The sequence below is a fragment of the Elephantulus edwardii genome, unplaced genomic scaffold (genome assembly GCF_000299155.1).
Source record: "Elephantulus edwardii isolate Elephantulus edwardi_28Jun2011 unplaced genomic scaffold, EleEdw1.0 scaffold00102, whole genome shotgun sequence".
In the NCBI taxonomy this organism is placed as follows: domain Eukaryota; kingdom Metazoa; phylum Chordata; class Mammalia; order Macroscelidea; family Macroscelididae; genus Elephantulus; species Elephantulus edwardii.
The window spans coordinates 8,212,600-8,238,687 of record NW_006399852.1 but is presented as its reverse complement, the minus strand read 5'-3'; the positions used below and the strand labels follow the sequence as shown (position 1 = coordinate 8,238,687).

At 40.9% G+C, this 26,088-nt stretch overlaps 1 protein-coding gene across 1 annotated transcript in view; it reads left to right on the top strand.

The window, feature by feature from the left end:
- Nucleotides 1-26,088, top strand: part of UTRN (utrophin) — a 704,039-nt gene that overhangs the window by 472,697 nt on the left and 205,254 nt on the right. Inside the window, exons 51-52 of the mRNA XM_006891679.1 lie at nucleotides 3,506-3,678; nucleotides 25,352-25,508. Coding sequence (XP_006891741.1) covers nucleotides 3,506-3,678; nucleotides 25,352-25,508 — 330 coding nt within the window. The remainder of the gene's footprint in view (nucleotides 1-3,505; nucleotides 3,679-25,351; nucleotides 25,509-26,088) is intronic.

The window sequence follows — 26,088 nt, the reverse complement described above, 5'->3', positions numbered from 1 at the left end:
CATTAAAACTAATAAAATTTAATAATAAAAAAAAAGAGAAAAAAAAAAAAAGAAGGTGTGTTTCAACTGAATCTTTTGGGCTTGTTTTCAAATGTTAGTTCAGCTGCTCCAGTATCTTGGCATGGCCTCTCTTCCCCTTAAGTTGTGCTAAGTTAAGTGCTGGGAAGAGTTTAGCTTTGCACTCCAGATGGGTGGTTGTTATTGCTGTTGGGGACTGTGGAGCCATTTCTGTCTCCTGGTGAGCCCACGTCCGACAGAACGGAATCCTGCCCGGCCCCAGACCATCTTCGTGGGCCTTTCTCTCTGTCTCCTGTTGCAGGGGCTGTGTCAGTCTATCTCTTGGACGGCCGGCCATCGTCTTTTTCTTTTACCATCATAGTTTCCCAAGCATAATGGTCTGTTAGGAGCAAAGGTTCATCTTGCTTCTAAAGAGCACTGTGACTGCATTTCTTTTTATTATTTATTATTATTGTTATTAATTTTAATGAACATTTACAGAGACTTTGAATTTCCATTCATTCATTGTTGTACTTTCTCTCTGCCCACCCCTCTCCCCAAGTTTGTTCTTCTCTTTGAAAAGTAAATGAAAAAAATTTTTGTTGTTATACAATCCCTCCCCCCAAGTCCACCCCACTATACAACCTTCATTCTGGACTCCTGTCATGACAATAATACCTAACCATATATCCCTTTTAAATAGTTCTCTCCTTCATCTGTTTCAATGCAGTATACATAATTTATCCCATCTTTCTCAGTCTCCCCTCAACCCCGTTAGTCCCTTTTTACAAGTGGTACTATGCAGTATTTGTCCTTTTGTGACTGATATATTTCACTCATGACGGCATTTCTTGAGCCAAATTTGTTTGTTCTTCCAGCAGTCTGTGGAATACTCAGTATCCCAGCCCCTCATGCAAAGGCATTGATTCTTCTTTCTTTTTCCTTACTCTTTGTCCAGATGGAACTCTTCCTTGATCTTCCTTATTTATTGTCCAGACAGATTAATTTTCTGTAATTCATTCCCAGTAGCCATTTTGTGTTGTTCTGTCCAGAGGACTGCCAGATGACAGAGGGAAGCATTTGTACAGCCATATCTCACTGCTGTGCAGCTAGTGAGAGAGCCCACTTGGCTTCGTGGGCCCCTAACTTATTCTAACGTTTGATGTTACGTCAGGGTCATGATTAGAGACAGCCTCCCATGCTGGCACCTTGATTTTATGACCATTGCATCATTGCACAGTGACCTGTAAAGAAGCATGATTCATTAACTCCATTTAATTCTCAATTTCCAGTGACACGCTTAGCCGGGGCTTTGCAGTGTGAGCTGCTAAAGGATTTATGATCCTATGTTGAAAGTTTTTAAAGGAAGACATTGAAAAAAATAATCACCATATTTTTTTTTCCTAGTTCTTGAGTTCAGTTAATTTTTCTGGCATTGCACAGGCTAGCGAGTACAACAGTAAGTCAAGATATACTTATTCGCAGTCATTCCTGCACCTCTCATTATCCTGCACCTTTGTTTTGTGATATTATGTGTGGTCCATGATAATGATGTCCAGGAGAGGAAATTTGAGGTCAGGTTCTCTAAACAGAAGCCATGCTTACTGATTGTGTTGTTGAACTTAATGAAGATTGGCTCGCATACCTATATGTTGTTGTTATGTGCCGTCGAGTCGCTTGCGACTCATAGCGACCCTATGTACAACAGCCCTAAACTCTGCTCTGTCCTGTACCAATCGCACCGTCTCCGACACACCCATCCCGATTACCCCAGTCACCGAATCAGTCCACCTCATAGGGGGCCTTCCCCTTCTGCGCTGTCCCTCCACCTACCAAGCATGATGTCCCTCTCCAAGGACCGATCCCTCCTTGCAACATGTCCAAAGTATACAAAATAAAATTAAAAACATCATAAATATTATCTGTTGTCTTGTTAATGTATTCCTTTAGATATCTTAAAATAGATCTCAGGATATAAAAGTCAGACATTTTCATCCCAAAGAAGGGAAACTGTGCTGTTCCAGGGATGGTACCCAGAACTTTCCAGTAGAAAGTCCACTTTTTCTGTAGAACTTTGGATTTCTTTTTGAAGCATCCTGAATGAAAGTGGTCATGAACTTGCCATTGCTGAGCCTAATCTTGACCAGTGGGGGAATATTGAGTCAGGATCTGGCGCTGCCCCGCTGCCCTGTCAGTCCTCTTGGCACCGCACTCAGGTGGAGCTGCCAGTAAACTGTAGATTTAACAGTCTCAGAGATGTGTGTTCAGTGGGAAACTCGTAATACCCTCTGTACACAGATCACACTGCGCATGGGTCTAATTCTGTTTTGTCATTAGGCCCAAATACCTTCAGGGACTAATGGGCTTGTAAATTGGGAGAATAAATCTTCCAGAACTCTTCATCAAGCTTTGCCTCAATTCCTCCCCACTTCTGTTAGTTTCTTCTGCCCCATCAGGAATTAAGAGTACAATCTTCCTGTCCCTTCACCCCATTGAAGTCATCTTCCATATATATATATACTAATTGGTGATGTGCAAAAGATCTGGATAGTTCTTCTGGTTCATACTGACCTGTGGGAACTGAAGAAAGATTGCTTACATGCAGCGCAGTCCCCAAGCCGTGGTTTCTGAAGGGATGCGTGGCTGCCTGAGGTATCAGGTGTGAATTTTCAATACAAAAGAGTGTTAAAGAAGAGAGAATGAACAATTGCTATTCTAATATTTGCAACTTGATTTTTTTTCCAAATGGAAAAAAAGTAGGAAGAGTAGGTTTTATAAAGGAAAAGGGAGATGGGTAAAAAGAATATCGTGTTATTCCTCTCCATGTATTCACACCCATTGCATGAAATGTGACATTCTTTTCCTACAGTCAATCGCTTAATGAATTTCAGATTCACTACTGTTGAGTTGGTTCTGACTCCTTAGCAACCCTCCGTTGAGTTTCTGAGGCTCTTAAGCACAAGAGGAGCCTCTCTGTAGTCTCTGGTAGATCTGAACTGCAGAAGATACACAGCCTCTGGGCTAGGAGTGCTTGCTTGTTATAGACTTCCCATCAGAGAGTTCCCTCGAAGTGCTTACCGTCTATTAACGCATATGCCAGGGAAATGGATATGGACCTTTCTGGTGCCTTGCTGTCTTAAATTTTCATTTGTAAATGAATACAATTTAGTATGTTACACCTTTAGGTCACTAGCTGTTACCTGTTTAGGTTACTTACATTTTATTTTGGGAGAAAGCATGATTGCCAAAATTAAAATGGATAGCTATCTTGACAGCAGTTTAATGGGCTAAACCCCATAAAACTTAAACTCATTACTACCCATTCGGCACCCACTCGTAGTGGGGATTTCAGAAGCTGTAAGTCTCACAGGAGGAGATTGCCTGTCATTCTTTGGCAAAGCAGCTGGTGGATTTACCTTGCCTGCCTTTGAAGCTGTGTATAGAAATCTCCTGTCATGTTGACACTTGGATGTAACATTTGCATTATCTCCTTGCTTTTTGCCTTTAGGATATCCAGGCGGAAATTGATGCTCACAATGACATCTTTAAAAGCATTGATGGAAACCGACAGAAGATGGTAAAAGCTTTAGGAAATTCTGAAGAAGCCACTATGCTTCAGCATCGACTAGATGACATGAACCAGAGGTGGAATGACTTAAAAGCAAAGTCTGCCAGCATCAGGTAAGAATGCCAGTATCCTAATAAAAATAATGTTGGGGCAGGCTGTTTGACGGTCAGTGTCCGAAAAGAGTGGCAAAAATTCTAGTTTAAAATTGTAGTTTTAGCAAGGGACCCTGGTGAATTAGGAGGTGCATGGTCAACCAGAAGATCCGCTGCCGGAACTCACCAGGAGTTTGCAGAAGAAAGATGTGTCCGTCAGCTCTCTTCCCTGGGAAGCCCTGCAGGGCGCTGCTGCTCTGCTCCATCAGGTCCCTGTGAACGGAAGTTAGTGATTGTACTTCTGGGTAGGACTTTCAGCACTAATTCTATCCAGTATACCTGCCAAGAGTTTCTAAATATTCACAGATTGACACATCATCCTCTCAACTTATTAATTATGGTAACAACACTTGCTAATTACTGAGGGCTTACCTCAGGATCTTGGTATAGTTTATTTATACTAAGAAAAAAAATCTCAGTAAAATGGAAGATAAAGTCTTTGTTGTACATGAGGGAAGAGAGAGTTAATAAACAGAAGGAACTTGGCAAGTTGTTCAACTAAGGAGGGCCAAGATGGGATTCGAATCTAAACCTTCCTTTTCTTTTTTTTTTTGTCTTTTGGCAATGAACATGTTTTACTTCATTTTGCTGTTTTATGTGCAATTTGAAAAGGAATGTATCAAAATGAAGCATCTTAGTGGGCACAAAAATGGGAAAGTGATGATTCATGTCTGCATTTGGAGAGAAGTGAGTTAACCTGAAGACGAGTTTCTGACTAGTACAGAGTACAAAGAGGGACAAAACGAACAAAATTATTGTGGGTTGTATTTAGTAGCTGATGAAAGCTCCATATCGGACATGAATTTAGGGGAACTTGACTAATGTGCATGAAACTGAGCTGAGAATCTGAAGAGGGTTTTGGTAGGAAGGAAGACCTAAATCTTGTATCTAGGTAGCGTCCTACCGACAAGCTGCTTCTGACTCATCGGGTTTCTGAGGCTGTAAACCTTTGTGAGTATTTGTACTGGGACACGTCACTCACTGCTGTTAGGTTGGTTCTGACTCCCAGTGACTCTCCGTGGCGTCGCTGAGCCTGTAAATCTAAGTGTGTCCAGGTTACCCTTTTTTCTCCTGAGCCACGGCTGGATTTGAACCACCAGAGTCCGCTCGGCATTTGGTCATCATTGTGACCCTCCACTGACTACACCATTAGAACTGTTGCAAATAAATTTAAATCCATTAATTTTAATGCTCAGAAAGTTTTTGAAAAGGAAACTAATGAAAAGAGAATTTGACTCGTTTTACTGTTGACTCTCTGATCTTGGAGCAAGTTACCAAGCCTCACTGAGCCTTAGTTTTCTTGATGGCAAAAATCAGAATATAAATATTTCATGCCTAGTGCTGCTGTGAAGATTATAAGGGATATTTTTTATAGTCCTTTAGTCTGTGCCACAGTCGTCCAGTGTGTAGCTTTTCATCATAAAGACTTCATTGGACTTTCTTCAACTGGTTTCTAGACTCTATAGAACTAACTAATGCTGAAGGATTGCAGGAATAGTACAAACTGCTAGTTTGCTTGACTTCAAACCAAAAGTTCGGGGGTTTGAGTCCAGGCATGGAAACCTCAGAAGGAAGACTTCATAGTCTTCTAAAAATCAACCATTGAAACCCTGCTGACCACAGTTCTCCTCTGGCACTGATAAGCACTTCAGGAGTCGAATCAACGTGATGGCAACTTTCCCTCCGTTTAAAATTCAAGAAGAGCTGAACTCTCTGAGGATTATTTCTTGTGCATGGATTTTGTTTGTATTTTAATTCATTTTGATGGGATGTTTGAAAAGTTGTCATTCTTCTGAGACTCTTAAAGGGGGCGTTTGGAGTCCATTCTGTACTTATGCAAGAGGACAACATAGATAGAATGAGTGTAAAATACCTGCTGGGAATTATTGCAGCTTTGGCCAACATTCTTTCTTAATGATAAGAGAGAAAACTTAAGGAACATTGTGTAGCGAGGGAATATATTTATACTTATTTAAGATTTGAATTTTCATTTGGCCTAATTCCACTTCATTGGAACTCTCTGTTCCCCATTAATAAGAATGAATACAAAGATTAAAAGTGTTAACACAATGAAAAGCATTCACTTAGTGAATGAGTGAGGCAAAGCCCACATCTGAGGAGTTATTAGCCACTGGGCTGGCCCGGGTGAAGGGCGTACACACGCTGCTGGGTTTTTAGAGTTTGGATGATGAGTTCTTTATGAAGTAGGAGTTAATGAAAGCCTACATCATAAACAGATCATTCCAGACAGAAAGATGTATATAAAAAATCCACCCAATCACATCTTTTGACTCTTCTTTTAAGTTATTGTTTTAAGTCTAGCAGGTCACTTTCCTCCCTTTTACTTCAAAAAAGAGAAACAAACTACAGTACGAATATTGTCTAGGAAACTTGAAGAGTTTTTACTAGACAACAGGAAAGATAAGTGTGTACCCGTAGGCTTCTCCATCCAACTTCTATTCTCCAGGATATGAGTTAGGTCGTCTCTCTCCAGTAACATGTGATAATAAATTAATTACAGTAACTTTTCTCATTACTCACCTCATTAAATTCACACACTTAATTCATACACTCATTGAAGGCCTACTTCGCATTGCTAATGATATAAAATATAACCTCAACCCTATGGGGTTCAAGGATCTGTTTAGGTTAATGCAGACACCCGAGAGAGGAATAACTGTCTTTGCTTAAGAAGGTCATCAGAGGCTTCATTACAGAAGATTCCTTATGATTGGCCGGGAAAGATATATGCTCATTCTCCACACAGGCTGGGCGGGGTTGGAGAAGGGCATTTGAGCAAGAGTCTTGAAATAGTATGGTTTTCAAGATGAGATCTAAGGAGGTTAGTCTGATGGGAGATATAATTTGCTGGTGATTTGTAGTGGTTATAGTTATGTTTAGAGAGGTAGGTAGAAAGGAAGGTCAAAAGCAAATCATGGAATATCTGTGTGCTTCATGTGTCATCTCACCTGTCATAAAGAGCCTTCTGAAACCTTCTAGGTGATACAATTAGAGCTGAACTTTGAAAACATCCCTCCTCCATAACTATAGTACACGTATCAGATGAACACAGTTCTAAAGACTCTGCCAGTTGCTAACAGGAACTAACTGCTAACAGTTGCTAAAGGAAGAGAGATTGAATGATGATTCAGATTGTTGAGGCACTCATGAGATTTCTCGGATCAGATAAAAGTGTTGTTGTTGTTGTTTAATGCTGTCGAGTCGTAGACGACTCATAGCGACCCTATGAACGAACAGCCTGAGCACTGTTTGTACAGAGTTTCCGGAGGCAAGCCATTTCGGAAGTGGATGCCGCTCCTGCTTCCAGGCTTGATTTAGTCGGGAAGCTCCAGCCAACACTGTCCACCATGGGTGCCCATTACCACGATAGCACATCACTGTCACAGTCTTCAGCATCACAGCAACCACGTAGGCATTTGTAAAATGAGTGTAGCTGGCATGGTGATGGCCACAGAGTCTGACCTATCTTATTGTTGTGATGAACTACTGTCACGTGACTTGGGATGCATAACGACCCTGTGTCTGATAGCTCTGAAGCCTGCCCTGTCCTGAGCCAGTCTCACTGACTCTGACACAACTACCCCATTGCCCTAGTCACTGTATCAATCCATCTCATCCAGGGTCTTCCTCTCTTGTGCTACCTCTCCACCCTACATTAACTTCACTGAATAGAATATCCCTATTAGCAATATTCTCAATACAAGACCAATTTCCATAAGGTCAGACATGACCTCTATACTCATATGCCTGTTGTTGTTAGGTGCCATCAGTATGACTCATAGTGACCGTATGAACAAAAGATCTGAGCCCTGTTCTATCCTGTGCCATCCTCACACTTCCTGACACATGAGAGCCCGTTGTGGAAGTTACCATGTCAATCCCCATGTGGATGAAGGTCTTCCTCTCCTTCGTGCAACACTCATCTGCAGATATTTCGCTATACTACTGGGTTAAAAATCCATTGCAGTAACCGCACAGATCCACAGAGCCACTGTTACCTGTTTATTAGGAAAGTTAATAGGTTACAAACAAGGAAAACCTTGGTAAAGATTTTTTTTAAAGTACTGCAACAATACATTGGGAGAAAATTACCATAATTTCAAGATGAGTTCAGTACATCAACAGGGAATTGGCAGAAATTCAAGCTGGATTCAGAAGAGCCTGTCACACAAGGAATATCATTGCTGATGTCAGATGCATCTTGGCTGAAAGCAGAGTTTACCAGAAGATACTTGCTTTTGTTTTATTGATTATGCAAGGCATTTGTTTGTATGGATCATAACAAATTACAGCTAAAATTGAGAAGAGAGGGAATTCCAGAACACTTAAGTATGTTCATGCAAAACCTTTACGTAGACGAGGAAGCAGTTGTCTGAACAGAACCAGGGAGCACTGTATCGTTTAAAATCCGAAGGCATGTGCTTTAGACATAGCATTTCTTTGTCCCTGTTCAGTCTGTATGCTGAGCGAATCATTGGAGCAGCTGGACTGAGTGAAGAAGAAAAAGTCATCAGGATTGGAGGAAGACTCCTCAACAACCTGCATTATGCAGATGATATAATCATGCTTCCACAAAGTGAAAAAGATTTAAAGCACTTACTGCAGAAAATCAAAGACAACAGCCTTCAATATGGCTTATCTATATCAACATCAAGGAAGCAAAAATCCTCACTACTGGGCCAAGAGGCAACATCATGATGGAGAAAAGCTTGAAGTTGTCAGTATTTTTTTTTAACTTAGATCCACCATAGCCAGGAGAGCAGCAATCAAGAAGTAAAAAGAAATGTATTGGGAAAATCTGTTGTCAGGGATTTCTTGTTGAAGTTCTAAATCGCAAGGATGTTATTGAAAGGTTAAAGTACACCAAATCCAAGCCCTGGTGTTTTCAAATGTTTCCTGTGCAGCTATATTTGGACAATAGATAAAACCAAAGAAGAATCTATACCTTTGAATTTTGGTGTTGATGAAGACACTGAATCGTCTGCCAAAAGAACAAAGACATCTACCTTGAAAGAAGTACAACCAGAGTGACCCTTCAGAGCAAGGGTAGTGAAATTCTGTCTGACTTCCTTTGGGTATATTTTCAGGAGGAATCAGCCACTGCAGAGAGTCATCATTCTGAGAAAGGTAGAAGGTTAGAAGAGAAAAAGATCATCCAGGAGAGGCTGCCACCATGGGCTTAAACATCACAGAAATCACGAGGTTTGGTGTGGTATAGGGCCAGGTTCAGGTCAGTTTATAGGGTAATTTTCAATTGTAGTCAGCTCCGTGGCACCTAACAACAACAGATTACAATTCAGGTGAGCAACATGTAAAAGGAGCAAGAAAGCATGAGCTAGCCAAATCCACAACAGGGAACTGTCCCCATCAACATTATCCATAACACAACCAGTTCCCATGGGGTCAGACATGTCCTCCAGGCCCCCACATTTTTTTTTTGGCTATTCATCGCAGCACCAATATTACTACTCTGCTGGGCCCAAAGTCCATTGTGATAGCTCACAGACCACACAGAACCTATTAGGGAAGTCAAAAGGCTATAATTCAACAAGATACAAACATTCAGTCAGGGAGACTGCTGAAATGTGCTCACAGGAACCTCAGCCTTCAACCACGGCTTTAGGTCAGTGTTACAAAGCTCCAGGTCCTTTTTGCAGTTGGTTTGTTTACTTTTCTCTTTTTTTAAAATGGGCACAGGATATGAACAGACACTTCACCAAAGAAGACATTCATATGGTGAACAAACACTTGAAGAAATGTTCAAAATCCCTAGCTAGCTCTAAGAAAGATGCAAATCAAAACAACCATAAGGTATCATCTCACTGCTCTAAGAAAGATGCAAATCAAAACAACCATAAGGTATCATCTCACTCCATTAAGAATGGCAAAATTTAACAGATCAGCATACAACATATGTTGGCAAGGTTGTGGAGAAACTGGAACCCTTATTCACTATTGGTGGGAGTACAAAATGGTGCAACCACTATGGAAGGCAGTATGGTGCTTTCTCAAAAAGTTGCAAATAGAAATACTATTTGACCTAGCAATTTCACTACTGGGAATTCACCCCAAAGAAACCATGACTTCCACCCAAGCAGATAAAGGAACACCCATGTTTATTGCTGCTTTGTTCACAATAGCAAAGAGTTGGAAACAAGCCAAGTACCCATTAACAAACGAATGGATAGAAAAGCTGGGGTTTATTCACAGAATGAAATATTATGCAGCACTGAAAAACAAAGAACTCATGAAATATTGTACAAAAGGGGTGACCATGGAGGACATTATACTGAGTGAAATATCTCTGTCACAAAAAGACAAATACTGCATAATGCCATTGTTATAGAACAGTACTGACATGGGAGCTGGGGGGAAACTAAGAAAAGAGGGGATAACTGTATAAAAGGAATATATGATTAGGTCTTATAGACATAATAAGAGTCCAGAATAAGAGCTACATAGTAAAGTGGACTTGGGGGGAGGGTGTACGTATAACAATGAAAGAACTTTTTCTCAAAAGAAAAAAGTGAACTGGGGTAGGGGGCAGGAAGGAAAATGTGCAACAATGAATGAATGGAAATCCAAGTTCTTTATGAACTTTCATTAAAGTGTCAATTATAAAATAAACAAAAAAACAAAGCTCCCAATCCTACCAGTTACGTCTCCCTACTCGCCACATCCCCCAAGTCGTCCAGCAAACTTGGTCAAAGGCAGGCTCTTCGCTCTTACTCTGTGGGGCAGTAGTCCCGAGGTCAGATCTGCCTCCCGTGGGGGTCGCTGGTTCTCTGCTCCAGCCATTGCTGCTGCTCTCCTGTAAGTCTGGCTCATCAAGAGTCTCTGGCACCAAGGGGCATACTGCATTCTCTTTCTTCTCCGTTGCTGTTGGTGAGATTCTCAAAATCTGCCACTAATTCTGCTCAGTTTAGTGGCAAGACTAGCCAGTCTCTTTGGGAATAGGCTAACATGACCTTTTTCTCATATTTCCACATGCCCACATGGCAAAGTCAAAGTAACTTGGAAAGCCATTCTGAACAATAAGCCCCTAACACCACATAGCAGGATACAGTTTGTCAGTCAGGACAGCTTGACAAGTGTGCTTGCAGGTCCTTCAGCCTTGTGGCTTTAGGCCAGTGTCCCCAAGCCCTCTTAATTCTGTCTGTCATCAGGTCTCCCCCAACCTGTCCTCTTGCAAGCTTGTGTGAAGTCCCTGGCTCTGGCTTTAGGGGCAGCAGTCCCAAGCCGGTTTTGTCTCCTGGAGCTGTTTGGTTCTTGAACACAGCTGCCAGTGCCCTCCTGGAGTCCCAGTCTGACTGGCGCTGCAATGCGTGGCAGAGATTCTTGAAGGATGGATCTAAAGGATCCTGCATTGTTTCTTCTTCCTTTTAGATGATGAGATTGCAGTGTCTCCCACTAACCTTGCTCAATTTATACTGGGCGCCATGGTCAAACTGGCCAATTCTCATAGACTGTCAGTTCTATTTGAATGTTCTCACCCAGCGGTGTGGTAAAAATGAAAGGCAATGATCTAGCAAAGTCCTCTGGAACATTACAGCCTTCACAACATGCCATTGTATAGATACACAACATGCCATTGTATAGATACCTGCTTTTTAAAATGGCTGCGGGTCAAATTGATGCAAGATGTAGTTATCCATATAGCTGTGTCAGGTAAGTAATTTGAGTGAAGAGTGAAAAGGTGAATGAGGCCAAAGAACAGAATCTTGAGAAGCCCCAATTCATAAAGAACAAAGGAGTCTAGGAAGTGACCATCTTTGAGAAAGGTGGAAGACCAGGATGGAGTCTTGTTAACAGCCAAAGGAGAAGAGTTTCCAAAGAAAGCTCTATAGTAAACACCAAAACTATGTTCATCATTAGTCTTTAGGGAAATGCAGGTCAAAACCCCTTTGTGATCCTACTTCACACCTTTAAGATGGCCAGAATGAAAATAACATGTGTTGATGAGGCTATGGAAAAATTGGAACCCTGTTATGTTGCCATGATATAAAATGGTGCAGCTGCCATGTAAAACACTTGGCACTTTCCCAGTAAGTTAAGCTTGGAATTACCATATGACCTAACAGTTTCCCTCCCAGGCATATGCCACCCGCCAAAAATTAACAACAGATGTTCAAACAAAAATATGTACCGGAATGTTCATAGCCATTTAATTCTGTGATAGCCAAACGATGGAAACAGTTTAAATGCTGAACAACATATGAGTGAACAAAATAGCTTATTGAGCATATCCCTATAGTGAAATATTATTCAGCGGTAAAAAGGGATGGAGGAATATTGAAGCCCGTGGCAGCCTGGATGAAACTTGAAGGCATTGTGCAAAGTGAAAGAATCCAGGCCCAAAAGCCTGGTGTGATTTCATTCCTATGAAATACCCAGAACAGAAAAGTCATTGAGACAGAAAGCAGATTATTGGTAGGTAGGGGCTGGAACGAGGTGGGAAATGAGAAAGTACTGCCTGATAGGAATGGGCTTTCCATTTGGGTGAATAGAATGTTCTGGGCCCAGGCAGTGCGGATGGTTGTAAAGCACTGTGGATCTACTCAATGCCACTGTGTTGTGGGCTTTATGATAATAGCTACAATGGTAAATGTTATGTTCCATGGATTTTAGGGCAGTAAAAGAAAATAGAGCATAGTTAACCTTGTCAGTGAAGAAGGAGGTTACGATTAGGGCTGCAGGGTCCAGGGCCAGAGAGTTGGAGGGACTTTTTGGCACTGTTTGCCAGATTCAGTGGGTTTTTTTGTTTGTTTTGTTTTTTGGTTCTTTTCTTTTTTTGTTTTGTTTTTTTTTGGGGGGGGGGTTCCATTCATTCATTGTTGCACTGTTTTCTCCACCCTCCTCCCCAGTTCATTCCTCCAGATAGCAATGGGCAGAATGGGAACTGACAAAGTGGAAATAGCTGTTGAGTCTAGTTTTTGTAAAGAACTCTGCTATGCAGAGGTGTGGAGGGAACCCGATTGGTATAGTTGAATGCATCAATACATATAGCCATATGCTAGGTTCATGAGAGCCAGAGGGTTATATCTGTATATTGATTTATCTATTTACATATATAGATTGACTATGATATGAATGAAACGCTCTTTGCTTCTACTCTCACAAAAGAAGTGGCATTGAAATGTTCATTATTGTTTGGATATTTACAAAAGACAACATGATTTCTAATTTCCCAGTTATAGGTCCATGTATAGAAAGTATACCTGAGAGATACTGGTTTTAATGTTGTCGTTGTTGCTTGTTGTTGTTGTAAAGTGCTATCAGGTCAGAGGCGATTCATAGCGACCCTATGAACGAAAATCCCCGACACTTGTGTGACTTTCATCCCTGCTCCAGGTTCATAGGGTTTCCAGAGGCAAGCTGTTTGCAGAAGTGGATGCCACTCCTGCTTCCAAGCTTGTTTGAATTGGGGAGCGCCACCAAATACTGTCCACCATGGGTAACCATTATTGCATTTGACACATCAGGGTCACAGTGTTCATCTTCACGGTGACCACGAGTTACCTCTGTATGGCAAGTGGACACACCAGGGCTATACAACATAGAAGAATGTTTCACAAAAAAACAATTAAAGACAGGCCTTAGGGCCGAAGATTAGAGTCACCCACCTTTGGCTTGGTAGCATCACTTTCAGTCCACTAAGCCAGCTGGTCTCTCTCTGTGTTGTTAAGTGCCGCCGAGTTGTAGGCGACTCATAGTGACCCAATGAACGAAAGTCCTTTACACTTGGTGGCCTGGTGGCAAAAAGTTACACTGCAACCCCAAAAGCACGTAGTTAGTGGACACCAGCTGCTCCCTGGACAAGGATGGGAAGTCTCCAATTAACTGCCCCTGAAAACCCACTGAAGGGTTAGCTGTGGGTCGGTTCTGACTCAACAGTACACAACAAGATTAAACCAAGGAACTTTGTGTGAACCCAGGCAGTCAGTCGTTCACTCATTTACTGCCATCACTTGACAGCCAGCCTCCATCAGGTCTCTGAGGCTGTAAATCTTTATGGGAGGAGACTGCCTCATCTCCCTCCCTTAGACAATCAGGTGGATTTGAACTCGTGACCTCTTAGAAGAGCAGAAAAGAATTCAGTCTCTGCAGGCCTGTTCCAAGCCGGTGAGAATGGGTCAAGTTGAGCAAATGCAGGTACTCACTCCAGATTTTCCAATCAGATTCTCACTCCGCTGTACAGGCGCTGAGTCCGAAAGGCTGAGAAGAGGCAGGGCATGTGTTTAATGAGAAAATTCCCTCCCAGAGATTGAGAGGAGAGCCTTCTTGTTGACAAATACGCAATCTCCCTCCCAGCAGCCTCCAGTTTCCTTCACTTTTCTCTAACTGTTGGGCTCCCTGTTCATCTCTGCTCTTCTGTTCTTTCTTCTCATTCCTTTGAAACATAATTTGTCCCATATTCTAGTATTTGTGTGCAAATTTTCTTTTGGCTTTAGTATTTCCATAAACCGTTCCAACACTTTTTTTCTGTAATTGAAACTTGGCTTTCCCCTTAATTACCACCTTTTCTTGAAGCGTTGTAATAGAGGTTTATTTTCTCATTTGCCTTACCTATTCTTGCAGAGCATTTGGGATCTGTAACAGTTCTTGTACATGCCAATCCATGGGAATGTTAGCTTGAAATGCCACCATGGTTCGTATGGACATGACCTGACAGGAACTCTCACATACATGAGTCATCGGGAAGTTTGGTAGCTTCGTGATGGCCCATTGCGACTTCTTAAGTTTTCATTTTCATCTCTTAAACTTCTATCTGCTGCTGTCGTTGTGTACCTTCCACTTGTTATTGTTGTGCTGATGTACCATTGAGTTGGACCCAAACTATAACTGACCCCCCAGCAGGTTTCAGAGGCAGTAAGCCACCTTCCTCCTGTGGAGCGGCTGGCAGATTTGAACCGCATGCTTTTGGGTTGGCAGTGCAGTTTCCTCACTACAAGGCCACCAGAACTTCTTTCTACTTGGTATGAATAAATCCAGTATTCTACTCTTCCCTCATGGTATTTCTTCTTCCTCTTGGTCTGTAAGACACTTACTCATTGGTTTAAGCATTTGACTTGCCTTTAATTCTCCATCCTCTCTTGAACTTGTTATTGATGATGTTTATATTTAACTTCCAAGGCTTCATTTTACTTTGTATCAGCGCCTCATGTTGTTGTTGAGTACCTTGAGTTGAAACGTAACTTGTAGCTGACCCTCCATCAGTGTTCAGAGGCTGTAAATCACGGGGGAGGAGACTGCCCATCTTTCTCCCAGGGAGCAGCTGGTGGATTCAAACTGCCATCCCTAACGTGGACTGCGCAGTTCTGGTCATACTCCCGTTTGCTGTTACTTTGGCTTCCAGGAATCTTTAAATTCACTGTTTGCCTTGAACGTCTTCCGTCTACGTCCTCAATCCATGACACTCACAAGAGAGCACCCATTTTGCACTCATTTTCTTTTACGCATTTTACCTGCCCATGGAAACTAGAACACGATTGGCTTTTGCCCTGTTGGTCAGAGAGCCTGCTGTATCAAGTCAGAATTGTTTACATCACCAGCAGTAAGTTAAGTAGCCCTTTTTGTAAAAAAAAAAAAAAAAAGAAGTTAGATTGTGTCCAGAGGGGTGTCTTTCTCTGTCAAGCTGTTTTCTATCAGAGCTACTGTTACCACACCATTTTCTAGAAAAAGGGCTTTCATATTTGGTAGAGATCCAATACAAGTGAAGGAATCCCTCTCCAAGGTCGATCTGTCCAGTAACCACCACAGTGTGCTCACGCCTATCGATGGGCATTCAGATGACCGAGGACTGGGTCATGCTTGGCTCTGGAAAAAGGACAGCATGAGGAGGAGCTGACTTGATGGCAACTAATAACCACCTTACGGCTCCATTTATTAAATAACTGGTGTGGAATGTGCCAGCCAGGTTGTTAAAGTAACACACACATCCTCTGATATTTTCAACTCTGGACTCGCTAGCTTTCTCCTCAGTTTTTCTTCTGAATATGCCCATTCTCTTCCTAATCATGAGTTCTCTAGAGCTCTCTATTTTAGATTTCATCATCCTCTCTTTCTCAGCTTTGTCTTCATGATAAACCATGTCAGTAATACCAAGACTCTTAATGACTTCGTTTCCTTGGATTTTCTCAGTCTGCTTTCTCCGTGTCTGAGACACAGATACGGACACCCTTCCTGTGCTCTGCTCTTAATCCAGGCCTTCCTAGTGTTACTTTTGAAAGGAAAGGGGCAGGGGGATGGAAAACATTTTTTCTACTGTAATTATACACTTTTCATTTTTAGTTGGTACTGGAGTTCTGATTGTTGGTCTTATATTGCCCACACCTTTCTCAAAACATCTCTTTTGTAGCCCTTAAATGTTTCCTAATCCTCTTTTCATGCACTACTTCCTTTTCTTTCCTGCTCCCCCCCCCCCCCCGAGAATGAGACCATCTGATACATGTCCCGTCTGCTGTGTGGAATATGCAGGGTTTGGTTTTTGTTTTGTTTTTTTGCATTTCGGATTGTGCTTTCATTGCACTATAGTCATTATTATCATGACAGGGAGTATTTGATCTAATTTATCACCATTTTTATAAAAGAATGTTTGCCAGAGAGCTTAACAGAAGATAATACGTATTGGCCATTTATGTGCCAGCCCCTGCACTAAATATTTGGCAGTGACTCTTTCATTTGACCATGATATGACCATTGGAGCGGTGCATGAGGGAACTGAATACCTCGGGTTAATAGCTTTCAGTATTATCATGCAATCTGTTAAGATAATCTTGTTGAATCATTTTAAGGTACTGAGGTCCAAAGTGCTGCACATTCTTCTGCATGTTGTTGTGTGCTGTCGCATCAGAACCAACTCATAGCTGACTCTCCAGCAGGATTTCAGAGGCGGTAAAACACTGGGGAGGAGGCTGCCCATCATTTTCATGCAGGACACCTGCTGGATTTGAATCGTGTTCCTTTGAGATTGCAGCACGGCTTGTTTCTGCCATTGTTGTTGTTGTTTGTTATTTGGTGCCACCAAGTCATAGACGACTCATAGCAACCCTATGAATGAACGGCCTGAGCACTGTTCGTACATAGAGTTTCCGGAGGCAAGCCATTTCGGAAGTGGATGCCACTCCTGCTTCCAGGCTTGTTTTAGTCAGGAAGCTCCAGCCAATCCTGTCCACCATGGGTGCCCATTACCACAACTGGCACATCACTGTCACAGGCTTCAGCATCACAGCAACCACGAGTCACCTCTGTACAGCAATGCACAGACCAGTGCTACACCACCTGGAAGAATGTTTGACAGGAAAACAGTTTTAACCTGGCCGAGGGCCTCAGATGAAAATCACACACCTTCGGCTTGGTAGCTTAACTTCCTTTCCACTAGGCCAATGTAGCTCTCTCTCGTTTCTACCATTAGGCCACTGTATTTCACTAAGATTGGTTTAAGACAAGATCTTAAAAGATAACCTCATGTAAAACTTGAAATTTTATATTGTGTAGGGAAAAAAGTTGTATTTTAATACCTACTCATTGAGTATTTTGAAGGATGTGGTTTGACTTTTTACATTGTATGTATTTAATTTAGGATTATAGTAATTAAATATCCACTTATCAGCTTAATGATGTCTGATATAGATCCTTATTAACATATGGTTTCCAGGGCCAGTAAAATTGTCAGATCTAATGAAAACAGTTCAAAGATAAAATTCTCTCTTCTCTTCCATTTATGAGTCTCTTAAAAATTCAGGGCACCTTTTAAAAAACCCTTAGAGAAGATTAACCTTTAACATGATCGTCTGCATCTAATGTTATCACATTTTACAATGTCACCGACACCGATTTAACCTTTGCTACCAGACTTTGCTAGCCATACTGTAAAACTACTAAAATGTCCTCTTCCCAGCTCCAACAAAGAGACATTCTGCTGGTTCCTGTCTCCTTGTGCTTTCTTTTCTTTTTTTTAAAAAATTATTTTTCTACTAGTTTATTTTAAAAATTCAGATACAAATTTGGATCTTTCTGTGTTGATTGAAATATTCTGTATGTCTGTTGTTCAGTACAGTAGCCATTGGCCGTCTGTGGCTTACTGAGAGCTTGAAATGTGGCTCTTGCGACCGAATTTAAAGTTTAGTGACTTCTCTTCCTTTAAATGTAGACAGTTTCTCCTTGCTAATAACTACTGTTTCGGAAACAACCACTCTGGTCTTCTTTTCAGACAATCCAGCTAGCGTCCTCATCCTCGATTATGGCATGCTGCATGCCTGATTCTGATTTCTAAGCACTTAGAGGACAGAGTCACACTGCTCCTGGACTTCCGAGGCCATCATCATCATGGGGAAGCTTGTCAGGTCTCCTTAGTCATTCTAGAACCGAACCGAAATCCATTGCTGTTGAATGGATCCCAACACACTGAGACCCTGCATCGGACTTTTGAGGTTGTGAATCTTTACAGGAGGAGGCTGTTCATTGTTCTCCCTTGAGCAGCTGTTGGATTTGTACCACTGGCATTTAAGTTAGCAGTGCAGCACATAACACACCACACTATAAGAGCCCTGGTCCTCTGCTGTTGTTGTTGTGTACCATCAAGTTGGAATCTGACCCATAGCCAGCCCTCCAAGAGATTTTCAGACACAATCACACAGAATGATACTGTCCCTCCTCCCATGGAGCGGCCGGTGGAATTGAACCCCTTACCTTTGGGTTGCCTGCCACTAAGGCCACCAAAGCTCCCTAGTCTGCTTTTCTCCCAAGTTGCCTCTGTTTGTCCTCGCTATTTGGTTACCATATTTTTGCCTCCCTTAATAGGAATTATTATATTCTTTGCTGGATCCTACTTTGCAAGCTTCTCTTTCCACAACTCATGAACATCAAGTTGAAACTGACTCATAAGTGACCCTCCAGCAGGTTTTCATTTTCAGAGGCTGTAATCTCACAGGAGGAGATTGCCCATCTCTCTCCTGTGGAGAAGCTGGTCGATTCAAACTGCCTGCCTTTGGGTTGGCAGTGCAGCTCATTAACCACTAGCCCACTGCTCACCTATATGCTTATACACACATACACACATTCACTCACACTCTCTCTCTCTCACACACACACACACGTAGCTGGGTGGTATTTTATCAGTCCTTTTAAACAGACGGTGGGGATGACAAGGAAGAGCTTCCATTGTACATAGGCTCACACTCAGCTGGAGCTGACTTCACAGCACCTAACAACAGCAGCAATCACAAACAGTGTCCATGATAAAGGCAGTGGGATAGAAGAAGCATAGACTTGTCTTGAGTTCCAGATGCCCAGGGCATCCTGAGCCAGTGTCTACCTCTCCGGAAGCCAGGGTTCCCACACAGAACTGTTAGCCTGTTTTCTGTTTTAGATTCTATTTGTTTTACTTGTTTTTCTCGGAGTTTACACTGGAACTTGTGTTTCATCATGCGTTTCTATCTCAACAACAGTGTGGTGCCTCATATCCGAGTGAGTGCTCAGTAATGTCTATTTTACGTAATAAATGAGAGAACAAAGTTTGCTGCTTCTCTTCTCTGTGCACCAGGAGATGCAGTGATAACTGGCTTGAAAAAAGCTTGGTCCTGAACAAGAGAGGCTTTTGGTGATATCTAGTTTTCAGAATTCATTTTCTACAATATGTAAATGATGAGTTCCATTTTTTTTTGTGGGCCTTTATCTTCTATCAAGTTTTTCTTTACATTTTTTAAATTGCTAGGCATTTAAGAAGATGCTTAGAGAGTTATATAAGAAATAATCATGCAGTGCACTTTCTGTAGTAGGTTTGTTGTTCGGTGTCATTGTGGCTTAGTGGTAACAATCTGTGCTGCGTGCTGCGAGCCCAAAGGCATGTGGTTCGAATCCACCAGCTGCCCCATGGGAGAGGGATAGGCAGTCTCTTCCCGTGTAATTACTACCCCTGAAAACTTGCTGGAAGGTCATCTATGAGTTGGTTCCAACTCGATGATACACCACAACATACAAATTCAAGAAACTGGCAAGCTTGTCACACAGCTTACACATGTATGTTCATATTTGTCTTTTACACCTGGCAAGTATCCAATAGGAGACCTAGAAGAGCTGAGACAGAAATCAGATTAATCAGAGATAAATCAGACTAATCTGAGTTCCCACTGGAGTTAGATGAAGGAAGGTTTGGAGTGAAGGTCCTAGAAACATGGCTCATGGCGTGTTTATCTATAATCTTGGAATTTTAGGCTTCAAAATGTTTATAGTAAAATTGAGGCAGAACAACTGCATCAAACAACAACTTCAGGTTTCACCTTATGAAGCGTTCAACCCATTGCCCAAGAAACCCCTTTCATCTTACAAGATGAAAGAATTAAATTGAAAGGAGCACACTGAAGGCTACTATGGAAGCATGCATTTGTTCAGGCATATGGTTGTAATCCACTAAACTCATAATGTGTCGGAGAATAACCAGAACAGATTTGCCAGGCAGGGATCCTGCCAGGTCGGCTTGCTTTTTGTTACTGATAAAGACACACGGGAACATACACACTGTTGTTATCTTTCTTATGTCAAAGTCACTTTCGCATCTCTCTTTTAATACATTGCTTTCATCTTTATAGATGGTGTCTCAGGTGCCGACTTCCTCATGATACGTGGACTTTTCATACCTTTCATGTAAATGACCAGGTTATTATTTCCATGCAGTCAAAAAGAGTTCATTGTGTGGCATTGGGAAGGACATTTGCATGCCGTTTGGTAGGAAAAAAATGTGTGTAACTGGACTTCAAAGAATATAATGCATGGTTTATTTATTGATTAAGAAGTTAAACTACACACAGGAAAGAAACAGAATCCAGTAATCTGAAACATGAGGTCAGGGCATGTGCATAAGTGGGTTTTTTTCCCCTTTGTTTTGTTTTTAATATTTTATTTTAAATTTGTTTGTATATAAAGTTTGTATACATTATGTTTCACACTATCTTTAGTTCACTCTGTATTTAAGACAATAATTCTCATTCATTGTGTGTTATAAAATCATTCACCATTAAACCATGCCCTGTTGTTCCAGATCCCTGCCAGATCTTTCCCATTTCTGTTAACCACTCCCTCTATCCAACCACCAAATTGTGCCGCATGATTTCCTCGCCTGCTCTCCCTACCTCTGTATTCCCACTCCTTCTCTCCTTGGATTCCCATACACATTTTACTGGTTATCCTTCCATTTTTACAATAGTGATCTTATGCAGTCGTTATCCTTATGAGATTTAGTTCACTCAACGTAATGCCTCCAGTCTCTCCCAAGTTATGTAGTAATTTTCAAAATTGTTTCTTCTGAGTGCTGCGTAGTATTCCGTTGTGTGAATGTACCCCAATTTCTCAATCCATTCGATGCGGTTAGACATTTGGGCTGTTTTGATGTTTTTTTGCGATTGTGAGTAATGCTGCTATGAGCATTGGTGTACAAACCTCCATTTGTGTCTCAGTTCTAATTTCTTTGGGGTATATTCCTGGTGGTAGAATAGCTGGGTAATAAGGAATTGCTGTGTTCAGCTTTTTGAGGAAGTGCCAAACTGCCTTCCAGAATGGTTGTACCGTTTTAGAATCCTGTTAACAGTGTATGAGAGTTCCTACCTCGCCACATCCTCAACATTTATTGTCACCACAAGCAACATTTATTGCTTGCTGTCCTAAACTTGGCCACTGCTTTTGGGGTGAGATAGTATCTCATTGTCGTTTTAATTTGTCTTATTGCACAGAGACATCTAGGCACCTTTTGATTGAGAACCTCTGATGGCCAGTTCTTCTTTTCTTTTGCATTTGAACCTAGTGGAAAATATTTGCAAGTGCTCAGTCAAATGCACTTGTTGCAGAATTATTTGTAATTGCCACCAAACAGAGAGCAATTTTAGTATTATTGACGTTATTTAATTCTTCTGTGTTACCAGTGGAACTGTTATCAGAGAAAGGTAATTACATATGTAACCTGAAATCAGTCCTTGTGAATACAGAAAACCTGGAGCTCAGGCAGAATCAGGACCTTGTCAAAGCATTGGCTCATAAAGTGAAGTCAGTCAGAGACGCAAAAAGACCTTACTATAAATGTAAGAGAATGATAGCAGTCGTCTAATTAAACAGTTCTCAGAGGACTGTGACCTTGAAGTTCTTTCTGAATTTATGGTTGTTGTTTTTTTTTTTAATTTGTGCCTACCTTTTTTGAATAAGCTATAGAATTTTAGTATTTGACTAACTTGTTTTATATTAGGTATATAAAAATCAACCTGTAAACAGGTCCCTAAATAATTGGTCTTTTATGTATGAGTGTGAATTCTGGACCCATGCTATTTTATATACACATAACTCCAATTACTTTTACAATCATAATATAGTTCTAGATTTTAGCTATTATTGTATGGATTAGACATGAACTTACTTCTTGTTGTTCTTCTGAAAGCATGAACTTTTGAGCTATAAAACGATATTTAATTTCTATTGCTAGGAGTACCACCTAATGAGATCAGTGAGAAAACCATTGTTGAAATTAACTACATTAATGCTATCAGCTTTAAGATTAAGCTTAAGTAGATCCAACGTTCAAAGAAGAAATTACTGATAGGTCTAAGAGGCCCTAGTGACTTTTTTTGGCTGGATGAACCATAGTCTCTTGTCTCTCAGTAAAGACACAGAATTGTGGAGGTGGGGACCTAACCTTTAGTGTCAAGATCAGCCTTGTATTAGAGGATGTGAAACATGGTGAACAGAGGTTTCATGCACCTGTGGTTTCGTCATGCATTAAATAGAGAAGGCTTTTAAGAAGGATGGCTGTAATATAATGGGAAATTGCAAAAGCAAGTCTTATATGCATGGTATATACATCCAAATATAATATTTCTCATTAAATTTGCATATATTTATGTGTACTGAAAGAGAGCTAGAGAGGAAAGGCTTTACTCTTTCAGAGCTGCCAAATATACTAGGGCCTCTGCTTGTGTCTGTCACACTTACCCCTCTGAATATTGTTTTTGTTGTTATGTACCATCGAGTTACCTGCAACTCATAGCCATGCTATGTACAACAGCTCTGAAGCCTACCCTGTCGTGAGTCAGTATCACTGACTTCAACAGACCTACCTCCATTGCCCCAGTTACTGTATCAATCCTTCTATAATCTGGGATTTTCCTCTCCTGAATTACCCCTCCACCCTTCTGAGCATGATGTCCTCTAAGGATTGGTCCCTCTTGGCCATATGCCCAAAGTATGTGAGACGGAGCTTCGAAATCCTAGCCTCGAAGGAGAAACTTGGTTTCACCCTCTCCAAGACAGACCTATTTGTTTTCTTGGCAATGAATGTTATATTCAAGACTCTTATCCAGCAACCACGACTCAAAGACATCAATTCTTCTTCTGTCATCCTTACACATTATTCAACTCTCTGATGCATAGCAAGTAGTTGTGAAGACCACGGCCTGGATCAGGCGCACCTTAGTCTCTAGACTGACATCGTTACTTCTCAGTACTCTGGAAAGGTCTCTGACAGCAGATTTACCTAATGCAGTTTGTCTTTTGATTTCCTGACTGCTGGTGCCAAGAGTGTCGATTGTGGAGCCAAGCAAGGTGTAACTGTTAACAACCTCAATCTCTTCTCCATCCGTCTTTCTACTTTCAATTTCACTTAATGGTAAAACTATTGTCATCTTGATGTTGAGCTTCAATCCATATTGAAGACTACAGTCCTTGACCTTCTGCTGCAAGGTCCTCCTCAATTTCAGCAAACAAGTTTGTATCATCTGCATAACACAGGTTGTTTATGAGTCTTTCTCCAATCCTCTTGCCCCATTTCTCATTATAAAAGCTCAGCCTCTCCAATGATCTATTCTGCATATAGATTGAAAAGGTATGGAGACATATCCCTGATACACTCCCTTTGTGATTTTGAACCATTCAGTGTTTCCCTGCTCTGTGCTGAGGACTGCTTCCTGGTCCAAGTTTGGGTTTCACATAAGCACAATCAAGTGTTCTGAGATTCCCATTCTCCTCAAGGTTAGCTACAATTTCTTGTGATTCACACAGTCAAATGCCTTTGCATAATCAATGAAACACAGATAGATATCCTTCTGGTACTCTGCTCTCTGCCAAGATCCATCTGACGCTGGCGATAATGTCTCTAGTGCCTCTGAATATTAAAGGTCATGAATAGACCGCCCATTCCAGTTCACGCAGTTGAGTGATGAAATCCATCTTCACAGTCTTTCCTTGGTTGGGTAAAGGATGATTCCTGGACCTTCTGGAGTTGTTTGCATCTGATCCATGTTTTCAAATCTAGCCCTTAATGTAGCAAACTTGTGTTTTTATGTACATTTCTCAGGGGTTTTTGCTATGACTGGAAATTAACTCTATGAAAGTGTATTTCTTTAATGCTGTCCCTAAAAAGTTTATAATTTAAGAATCATGAAAATAATATTCTTTGCTGAAAATAGAAATTATTATTACAACAACTTTAAGGTCAAGGTAGAACATACAGTAATCGATTACTTTCCCCATGTGTTACTTAGTCACAATGAATGTTTGTCCGTGGATGCCAGCCAACATTAATCCAGGTAATATACTGTCCTAGTAATGCCTTCTTGCTTCCAAACTCTTTAAGATAAATATTTCATTCCTATTTCTTAAAAAAAAATAGTGCTTAGTGCTTTTTAAACACAAAAAGAATATAAACCCATTGTAAATGATCGAGTAGGATAAATAGATACAAAAATTCTTGGCTGTGCTTTCAGTGTTAACCACATCGGACGTGTACTTGTCTATTTTATTTGCATATAATTTTCTTTTTCTTTCTATCCCTCTCTATATGTAAGCGAAATGAGAAAAAAGACATACTTAGCTGGGCGTATATACTATGTATAAGGTATTGAAGCTTGCTTTTAGAACTTTATCCCATAGCATTCTTGTCGACAGCACATTTTTATGCTACTATGATACGTGTGTGTGGTGGAGAAGAGGGTACAATTTAAGTTTTGGTAGATATTAAAACTGTGTCCCCAGGGGAGCTCTGGTGGCCTAGTGGTAAGGAGCTGCAACTACAATCGCAGAGGCGCATGGTTCGAATCCACCAGATGCTCTTCCGGGGAAGAAGGGACAATCTCCTCCTGTACCAGTCAGATCTGATTTGACGGCACACTCACACAAAAATAATAAAATAAATAATAAAAAAACTATGTCCTTTTATTTTTTCAATATTGAAGTTTATCAAAAGTTACTTTTTCTTATAGATTGGCAACTACATTTACAAATGTATAAAGTTATATATTTGCTCTGTAAGCAAAACGGGATATGTAACTATACTTAAAATGAATATGCGTGTATTTTTCTTTAACATGAATCAATGTCTTTATTGAAAGTAAAGATTATCTGACTGTCCAAGGGATGATAGACTAACTCAACTCATTGCCATCGAGTCAGAATGGACTCGTAGTTGACCCTGCATCGGGTTTATGAGCTATAAGTTGCACGAGAGGTGATTGCTAGTTGCTGTCTTCAAGAAGCTGCTGGTGGATTTGAACCACCAGAGAGGTGTGGCCTCATATTAGCAGTGCAGCTTCCTGCAGACTGTGCAATCACAGCTGGGATTTGCATTCTCTTCCTCCAGGGCCCATTTGGAGGCTAGTGCTGAGAAGTGGAACCGGCTGCTGACATCTTTAGAAGAGCTCATCAAATGGCTCAATCTGAAGGATGAAGAGCTGAAGAAGCAAATGCCCATCGGGGGTGATGTTCTTGCCTTACAGCTCCAGTATGATCATTGTAAAGTAAGTCGACCTCACGAGATGCTGGCATGGGGTGTGTGTCTTCATTTTTATCCTGGTGAAGTAAGCATTCTGAAATAAAAATTTAAATTATTTCTAAGTCCACCCACTTATCAGAAGTCTGTCTTTTCCCTTTCCTGTTTTAATTTGTAATATTTTGACACCTTATTTGAATTGCGTGCAATGCCTCCAGATTGTTGTGGTGGGGTTTTTTTGGTGTGTGTTTTTGTAGGTTAGGTTGTGTCTTCTCAGCTGACTTTCCTTTTCTCAAACTTTAAAGGTATCTAAAGCACACTCTTGCTTCTGGCTTTTAAGATTCGTCTAACTTTCCAATAAACCTTAATAATAATGTTAAATTATTTTTTAACTACATGTTAGCTTAATCTTAAGTAGGACATCATACAGATGTAAAATTATACATTCTCTTATTTTAACGGAAGTGAAAAAAATAAGAAATTTAAATCTTCAAGGAAATGAAAATCATAGAACTTAAAATCATTTTGCAGGTGGTTTGTTTAACTTAATTTTTTGTGGTATTATTATTATTAATTTCAATGAACATCGGCAGAGATTTTGGAATTCC